This window comes from Clinocottus analis, unplaced genomic scaffold, assembly GCF_023055335.1.
Source record: "Clinocottus analis isolate CAN_PGR_092001 unplaced genomic scaffold, fCliAna1.0.p SCAF_24, whole genome shotgun sequence".
Classification (NCBI taxonomy): Eukaryota; Metazoa; Chordata; class Actinopteri; order Perciformes; family Cottidae; genus Clinocottus; species Clinocottus analis.
In genome coordinates, this window is record NW_027175976.1 from 5,501,009 (window position 1) to 5,510,000 (window position 8,992).

Genomic DNA, 8,992 nt, shown 5'->3' on the forward strand with positions numbered 1-8,992 from the left:
TAAAAGAAGGTTCTCATGATTGGTGTGAAGCATATTTTGTCTTGTAAAGTGGTGCTGACTTTGACATAAAAAAACTGTATTAATATTAAGTTATAGAGAGCATAAAAATGTGAACAGACTTCTAACAAATGAGTATTAGTGAAGATTCTTTACTCTCGGCTAATTTAGATCATATTTCATACAGCTAAATGTTCAAAACCACTAAATGTGTTAATCCAGTCATTTAATTGATGAACGGATTATACACAAGATGATCATTATGAGCAGTTACTGTCACTGCAAAGGGCTAAAGCCTTTCAGTGAAAACACTGACATGTGAAACTGGAGGCGGATCATGTGAAACTCCTCCTCCTGGTACAGATGGAGGAGGGGGGAGGTGTGTGTGTGTGTGTGTGTGTGTGTGTGGGCTGCGCTGTGCACTGACAGCTCAGTAAGCGGCTGAAGTCCTCCGCCACAGCGGAATGGACTGCCTGAACTTCCACCGCGATGTGCTTTGACAGACGATGTGGCTGTGTGTGAGTGTGTTTCAGTGTGTGTGTGTCTGCATGTGCATCAGGGGGGCATACATGTATCGGCACCACGATGGCTCTAAACCGAGTGTCTCTCCTCTGCCATGATATCACCAGGCTGTGGCTGCAACTGAAGATGATGACAGGTAAAGTGTCTGAGGAAGAACTCGACTGTTAATGTTGTTGCAATGGGTGTTTCTTGTTTGTGAATCTGTGTGTGTGTGTGTGTGTGTGTGTGTGTGTGTGTGTGTGTGTGTGACACTGACTTTTTGCGGTACCTTAAAGGTTGTTGTGTGAGCTTTTGTGCCTTCTTTTCCTGAAACCAGTCGTGCCATAAGTTTTAGTTACCGGACAGTTCAACCGAACACCTGCCGTCTGTTACAGGAGCTTGTTTTCTTGCCTTTTTGGTTCTCAATTTCCCATTTTACAACCATGAGGCATAAACAGTGTCAGTGCTCTCTTTCATCCGTGAAATTTCCCTCTTATTGCATATAGTGGGAAAAATGTTGGACACGCTCAAGCCATCACTGCTCCGTTCCAAATGCCGTTCCAAGTGTTCTCTAATCGGCTGCTGAAAGCCGTTTGGTCCCAAGTCTGAATGGGCAAAATGAATGAACATGACCTGACTCTGTTACCCACATTGATTTTGTCTCATTGTCCAAAGATGCTTCCTCCGCCGAAGGCATTAGCATCCATCAGACGGTTACATAACTTAATGTGGAGTGCTCCTCGGGCTCTAACTGCGGGTCGAGCTGTATGTTAACGTGAGGTCTTGTACAGTATACACACACACACACACTCTGCGTGCTGGCAGCATGTTAATCACATCGGTCCCATTAACACAGTGCATTTCCTCCTGTCAGTTGGGAGCAGCGTTGGGACAAAACCCTTTTGAGGGTTTGAACGTCCACATCTCCTCCCCCTTTATTTCCACTCTCGGGTGTGTTCATTGGTTGCCTCTTATTTATTCAGTTTGTGTTTGCTGATGTGCACTAATGGAAAACCTGTGAACCACAATGTTGATAATATCACAGAGATCTGGCCGTGCTTTTCTTGGCACTCTGCAGGCTTTTGCAGGTATGTTTGTGGTGAGTTTAGTTTTGTGTTGCTGCGCAGAGAGAATGTTTGCTCTACAGGCAGATGGACTAAGGTTATTTCATGAACGTAACACACACACACACACACACACACACACACACACACACACACACACACACACACACACACACACACACACACACACACACACAGTGAGTACCAAGATATCAACCTGTCCCACAGTTGATCTTTCGCCAAATCAAGATTAGTAGTTTCAGCTAAGCTCCCATAATGCAATCTGGGATGTGGATCTGTTTGTGAGTGTCCGTGTGTGACCTGATATAAAATGACCCGTTTGCATTGGCTGTAGAAGCAGCAGTTGTTAATTGATTTTGTCCTCAAGAGTCATTTACAGCAAGTGAGTGTTGCAACACAAGAGCAATAAATCAATAAAGTCAAGGCAGAGCTAGATTGTATTAAGTGGATGGGATGAATCTTTAATGATCCCACAGGGGGGATTGGGTGATGGCAACAGAGAGGCACAACACATCAAACATATTGATTTTTAAGGCAGCAACATATTTATCAGGCTCATACACAGCTCGGAGACGCTCCAGTGACGTCTCACTGTGTACATATGACCTGAAGTTCATATCCTTGTCGCGGGATTTGCGAGAGACTGATTAAAAAAGAGGGAACTCCAATAGATCCTACACTTCCAATAAGCATATTTTTGTTTGTTTATGTTAGATATGTCTTTTAGTTGCTACACCCCAAGTAAAATGTATGCAATGTCCCTTTTAACATCAGTCAGAATGAATACATTCGGCATTAAGTACATTGTTCTCGGTCAAAAAGATGCAAACACACCTTCCAACTTGAAATGGGCTGCATGTGATCCTGGGGCACATCAGATATTCTTCTCATCGTCCCCGACATGAAAGCTGTTAAGAGCAGGATCACTTTCTGTTGAGCATTGCTGCCCTTTTCACTACGACCTTCTCAACTTCAGCACAGATACATTTTAGTATCAACTTATTCGGATCAGATTTCTGTGCAAGCCAAGATCTGTTTACTCTCTTTGTCAAAATGTTGTCAACAAGTCCTACTGCCCCCAAAATACCCTTAAAGTGAATCCAACACACACTCGGAGACCTTTTTAAAGTGTATTACAGTGCATGATGTCATTGTGTAAAAGAGTAGTGTCAGTGTTTTCCTACAGCTGCAAGTTTCTTTTAGGGCAAGTAAAAACACAGACCTCCTGGATTCTTTAGTCATTCATTGCCTCCCTCTTCTTCCCTCTGTCTTCCTCAGTTTTCATGTCCTTTTTTGTTCTGTGTGGTGTAATGAGCGGCATAGCCCGAGGCAGCTAAAAAAAGGCTGCTGCTTTATTTTTTTTACTCTAATGGAGGAAGGAAGGAGGACCTGCATTTAAATCGTGCTTTGTGGTTTAGTGCGTTGCACCACATAAGTCTCAACAGCTCACATGTGTTAACATGATATGATTCACCAGAATATATTGTTTGCCTTTGAAGCAGCTGGAGGTCACAGTGCTTGATGGAGCACATTTTTAACTTGAAGCAAGAGTTGGACACTTTGGCAACCAATGGGAAGTCATTTTCAAAATACAGTTTGAGCATTAACCAAATAAACAAAATGCCAACTGTTTATTCGTGAGCTACAGAGTTGAAGGTAGTTATATTAGCCCATTAGCTGTGTCCTCCTGCTTTCTTTATGCTAAGCTAAGCGAGCCGGCTGCTGGCTGTCGCTTCATAGTTTATATGAATCTTCTCATTTGACAAAAACAAAGTTGTTCACTAATTGTTTAATTTTGCAACGGCTTTGCATGAGCGTTGGTTGGGTTCTTATCCTCTGAGCGAGCGAGTGTGTGTGTGTGTGTGTGTGTGTGTTGTGACGGCAGCACAGACTGCAGACAGGGGGACAGTAGTGTGTTGTTTTGCTGAGATGATGATGCCACCATCTATTCAGTAAATCGGGGCTCAGTGCCAGTGACGGAGTCAGGCCTGAAGCCATTGTTGTGGATTTCTAACCGTTGCCGAATGGAGGAAGAGCACATCACTTTCAGCTTCTTGGCCTAAACAAAGACATGTGTGTGTAGGATGATGTGTACCCGCGTCAAAACGTAGGACTCAACCAAGGAAACTATATCGCAGAAAACCAATATAGATGATTGCGGAATATCCTCAGTGGAGTGTAAGGATTGAACTCGTGTGACCATCAGTAATATTTTAATGTTCGTATGGCTGCTTTTTCTCCTGATCCACACTAATTCAAGCACCGGGGTTGCACATCGGGCACTACACGTCTGACCCAGTTGTTGTTTTGTGTGTGTGTGTGTGTGTGTGTGTGTGTGTGTGTGTGTGTGTGTGTGTGTGTGTGTGTGTGTGCGTGCGTGTGCGTGTCAGATACCCCACATCAGAGACAGATGGGACTTTGGTAAACCCTGACTATGATGCCAGATAATAGAGCTCAGATTCCCTCACACAAGTGCACGTGTACACACACACACATACACACAGCCGCGGAGCGGCTGGCAAATCCTTGCTTCTCCATATGCAAATATACACAACGCAGCTGGCCATCTCTCAGCTGGCATTTGATACCAACGCAGCAACTTTTAACCCCGCTGCCACACCCTCACCACACACACACACACACACACACACACACACACACACACACACTCACAAACCTCGTTTTTTCCAGCCTAGTGCCTTCAAGTCTACGTTCCCTATCGGTCCGTTCCATTTGTTGCATACCAGAGCAGCAGATGGAGGGCTGAAGGTCTCAGTGACGCCAAAGCGCTGGACGTCCGTCTTTTGAATGTCTTGATCCTCTACTTTTTTAATGGCGCAGCATTAGGCAGGGTCAATAGTTGAGCTCAGAAAGCAATTACGCTCTCTTGTAGGCTGAGAAGTTACAGACGTGTGACTGGATTCTTGCAGTTACAGCATCCAAAACATGTCACTTTTCAAGACCGTCTCTCCAGATTTTATAACATGTATTTCCAATTAATATTTGAATGTTATATCTGTGAAATCAATATGTATGTGCGGTGCATACTGAAGAAACAGCAAGTAGTTTTAATTGTCAAATTAAGATCAGATGTGCACACAACTGATGCATTCAAGTGGTGCATCTTGTCATTTGTAATTCCTCCGTTTATTATTTACTGCATTAGAAAGTTTGATCCCAGCGACCAATCATGAAAGAGATTAATCCCGTTATCAATGAGCCACGATGAGAGATTTTCTGTGTGTGTGTTTCTTTGTGTCTGAGGTTGTTTCTGTGTGCTGCTGCACCTCGGTCTGACCATGTCATGCTTGTTATTGTTTGCATAGTCCTCAGCCAGGGTCCCGCGTGTGCATGCGTGTTTGAGTGAACATCAGACGGCTCTCCAGCTTCCTGTGGCTTTGAACTTTGACCAGCACACCAGCACTGGCAGCCATTAACCAGTACAGAACAGCTGGATGCCATCTTTGAACCGACAGAGTCTGTTTAGCAATGAAAACTTGTAGGAACTCGAGCACAGAACGAGGAGGAGGAGGAGGAGCAGCGAGTTAGACGGTCATAGACGATGCTTTGTGTGTGTGTAATGGACTACACCTTCATATGACTTAATTGCGCTGTTGCCTCTCTTTCACCTCCCAGTGCCGACCTAACCAAGTGCGTTTTACAAATTGAGTTTTCACAAATTACATTATATCGGAGGGTTAGCTGTAATCAAATCCAAACACATATACACAGAGTGTGCACTCACTCATTTATTGTTTAAGTGTGTGAGGTGAGATGCTGAAGCAGATGAGATAATCAAGCTGGAGGCTTAGTGTTCGTGTTAGGGTTGCCTCAAACCAACACTGTGGTATTTCAGACCATAATGCCATTTAAAGGCCGATACTTGAAATTATTTAGTTAGACCGATACTGGCCTCATGATTTCAGCATAATAATTCATTAGTTTAACCCTAATTCATGAGGCTGGAGGTCTACAAGCGCCATAAAAAAGGGGTTAAGAAAATGTATTTTAGGCAAAGATGTTTCATACAAGATAATATGATCACAAAGTTGGTGATTGTGTTTAGGCTGAAGTAAAAACGTAAGGAAACAATGTTCTCATCTATAAAATGCCAAAAAAATGGAGACAATTTTGTGTTGTAAGTTCAACAGTCCAAAAACCTTGAGGATCCCAGTTTAGGAAACCCATAAAAGGTTCATATTTGAGAAGCTGGGACTATGATTAAATTGATTATCAAAATAGTTGGCAGTTCATTTTCTGGCCTCGCTCTCAAACATACAGCGACTATTGCAATTGTTGAAGCAGTGGATCAAAATGGGAAAGAAAGAGATGGCCACCTAACTATAGTATTTCATGTGTGTATTTTACAGTAAAGTGTTGCTCTGCTGTTGACCTCTTCCCACTAAGAAAACACATCCACAGTATCAACTAGCACCAGGCCAACACATTAAATATGTAGGCATGTGTAAAGAAACCCTGTCCTCCATTTCATCCTATTGAGACCAGAGCACCTCCACGCTCGTTTTTCCGACTGCCTCACCCCCATACCCTCCTCCCCCTCACTATCTTTTCAACTCCAAATCCTCTCTCGCACATGCAGACACACTAAGGTTGCAAAGGGGCGGAAAGTTTTCACGGGAATTTAAAAAAAAAGAAATGTGCCTCAGTTTTTTGCAAAAGCAAAAACAGGGCACTTAAATGTAGTTGAGAACAAGACTATGCACACCTCGCTCAGCAGGACCCTGAATGCAGCTGGTTGGGAACATTGTCTGTCAGAAACATAAACGTAAACATAAAACATTCTGTTGTTTTTGACGTTTTTGTCATCAGTGTTGCGTCTGAACGTTTCAGCCCGATGCCTGGCAAGTGAGAGAGCGCCGAGTTGCGTAGAGGCCAAGAGCGGTACTGCAGACAGAGTCAATTATAGCTGCAACATATTGAAAAAAATAACTGAACTAGTTCATTTTTTGAAGCTGTGAACTCAAAATTTTGAATTATGGACTATGAACTGAACTAGTTCATGTAGAAAGTGAACTTTCCCAACACTGTTTGTCATTAGCATATTGATTACTTGGTAAACTGAAGCCATGTTCATTTTAATACCAAGTTTATTTGTACACGGTAGACTTTTTACAGCAGCGAGAGTAGGAACGATGTATGTCCACACAAAAGTACACCATCATCTCCATTATTCACGGCTTTCGGAATGTCAAAAAAGTCATTTTTAAAAGTTGTATTATAAATGTTTGCATACATGTGTTCTTATCACAAGATAGATACAGTTAAATTACCCCAAAATTTCCAGTTAATTCCCGTTAATTTTTGATAATTCCCGTTAATTCCCGTGGAAAGTTTCCAACTTTGAATATTCCCGGAATGTTGCAACCCTAAGACACACAAACAGGCTTTTACCTGGAGACGCTCAAGAATGTGTGATTCAGTTGGCTTTTACTTAAGAAGTTCGTCTCATATTTAAGTCCTGAAAATACAAACACAAAGTAATGACAAGTTATATGTGTTGTATCTTTGAGAGCAGAATTGAGGGTGAATAACTGTTGAATAGAGCTGAAGTGACGCTGATAAAATAGAGCTGAAAGCCGCGATATCTACTTCTAATGGGCAGATAGTTGGGTTATGTATCTGTTTTCCCCTCAGCTAAGCCCCCGGGAAAAAAAAGGATGAATGAAATGGTGAAGGGGTGTTGGGGGAAGGGTGCAAGGAGGCGGAGAGACATTCTTTCTCGGCCCCCCATAATCACTATTTGTGTTTGGCTGCATTGCCCCACTTCCAGTGTGTGTGTGTGTGTGTGTGTGTGTGTGTGTGTGTGTGTGTGTGTGTGTGTGTGTGTGTTGTTTGGTGGGTGAAGGGGTTCACTTGCATCCCTGGTCGCTATAGTCTAATTTCATTCATTCGCCTAAGGACAAAGCCGGGCGTTTTTAGGGTTTCAGCCCCAGTGAGAAGCAGCCCGACGCCTGAATGTCTGATATGTCCTCTCCATTCACCCCAACCAGCATGCAGGGTTTCGTTCCAGCATGATGAAATTGTTGTTTATTGGTTATGTACAATAAAGTCAAGAGACAAGCTTTTGAGTTTTTTGTTGTTGCAATCATGAGACAGATTTATTGTTGAAAAGCGGACGCTAAACTACACTGCTGCCTTTAATTTGTAGTGCAAAGAGTTGGAGAAATGGACAAAGGGTCTAATTAGCAAATCTAGCTGTGTTTTCCCACCTGCAATTATGGGTTGCTGTGGTGACAGTAACTGCTGAGCGACTCCTGGGTCAGAGGTGTGTTGATACAGACGACATTTTTACATCGTGAGAGAGAGTGTTGGGAGACCTTCGTTCAGTTCGGGACTATAGTCAAAGACACACACACTATAGATACAGTAGAGTAACGAGACTGCTGCACATGTCTGGCTGCGCTCCAGGGTTTTGGGTCTTAACCCCAGCTTACCGCCTGACACACTGACAGCTGGCTCGACAACACACTGAAACTCAAACCCCGACATACGACTTGCTCGCACACAGTCTGAACGTCTAAAAGACAACCCTGGCCCTCTCACGCTCTACTTGGTGTGTTTTATTTTTATAGAGCAATTCAAATTTCCAAAACACATCCTCCCTACCTCTTTTCTGGTTTCTGCTAATTATGGCAGAGTTGTTTTTTGGGTTAGATTACAGGCTGGTGGAAGCTCTGTGGTCTGGTAAAGTCTGTTAAAGTGGACGTGCGTTACCGTCTCTCTTCACTGCATCCTGCTCTTCTACACTCTTCCTGAACAATTTATCTTCTTCTGTCTTGCTTTTCTACTTCCCTAATCATATCATTCCTTCAACAAATCCTTGACTAATGACTTTCCTTCCCTGCTTCCTTCGTTCCTTCCTTCCTTTTTTAGCCTTGCGGCCTCTCTCCTTTACCGTATTACTGACGAGACGGTATAAAATATATGATTTATGTCAGTGTGATGGCGTTTGTGTTCAGAAGCCGGATGATTCCTGAGTCACTGTTCTGATAAAGGGATTACATTAAGATGACAGGAGTCGTGTGTGTGTGTGTGTGTGTGTGTGTGTGTGTGTGTGTGTGTGTGTGTGTGTGTTGTTTGCCAGTGTTGTTCACTTCCACTGTAATAGATTCCTGCCTCACCACAACTACATGTGTTTTGTGTTGCCTGTTGAGCCGTAAACAGCTCTAACACATGCTGCCCTGCGCTAAGTGTGGACTACACATGAGACCTGCGGTGTGAGTCACAGTCTAGCCAACGCTGACGCTGACACACTGCATGTAGCATTACTGAGAATCTAAGCTGTTAATCTGCCGGGTTTCTTCATCATCATCATCATCGGCGGAAAAACAACAGTGTCCTCAGGTCACAGCTCAACGAGGCTAGTTGCACGACCTGTGAATACAGCC

At 43.3% G+C, this 8,992-nt stretch overlaps 1 protein-coding gene across 3 annotated transcripts in view; it reads left to right on the plus strand.

The window, feature by feature from the left end:
* The first annotated feature begins 478 nt into the window (after window positions 1-478).
* mcf2la (mcf.2 cell line derived transforming sequence-like a) overlaps window positions 479-8,992 on the plus strand; it is a 28,144-nt gene continuing 19,630 nt past the window's right edge. For all 3 annotated transcript variants that reach the window (XM_068590395.1, XM_068590393.1, XM_068590394.1), the window contains exon 1: window positions 479-655. In XM_068590395.1, the coding sequence (XP_068446496.1) occupies window positions 583-655 (73 nt within the window). In that variant the 5' untranslated portion in view covers window positions 479-582. The remainder of the gene's footprint in view (window positions 656-8,992) is intronic.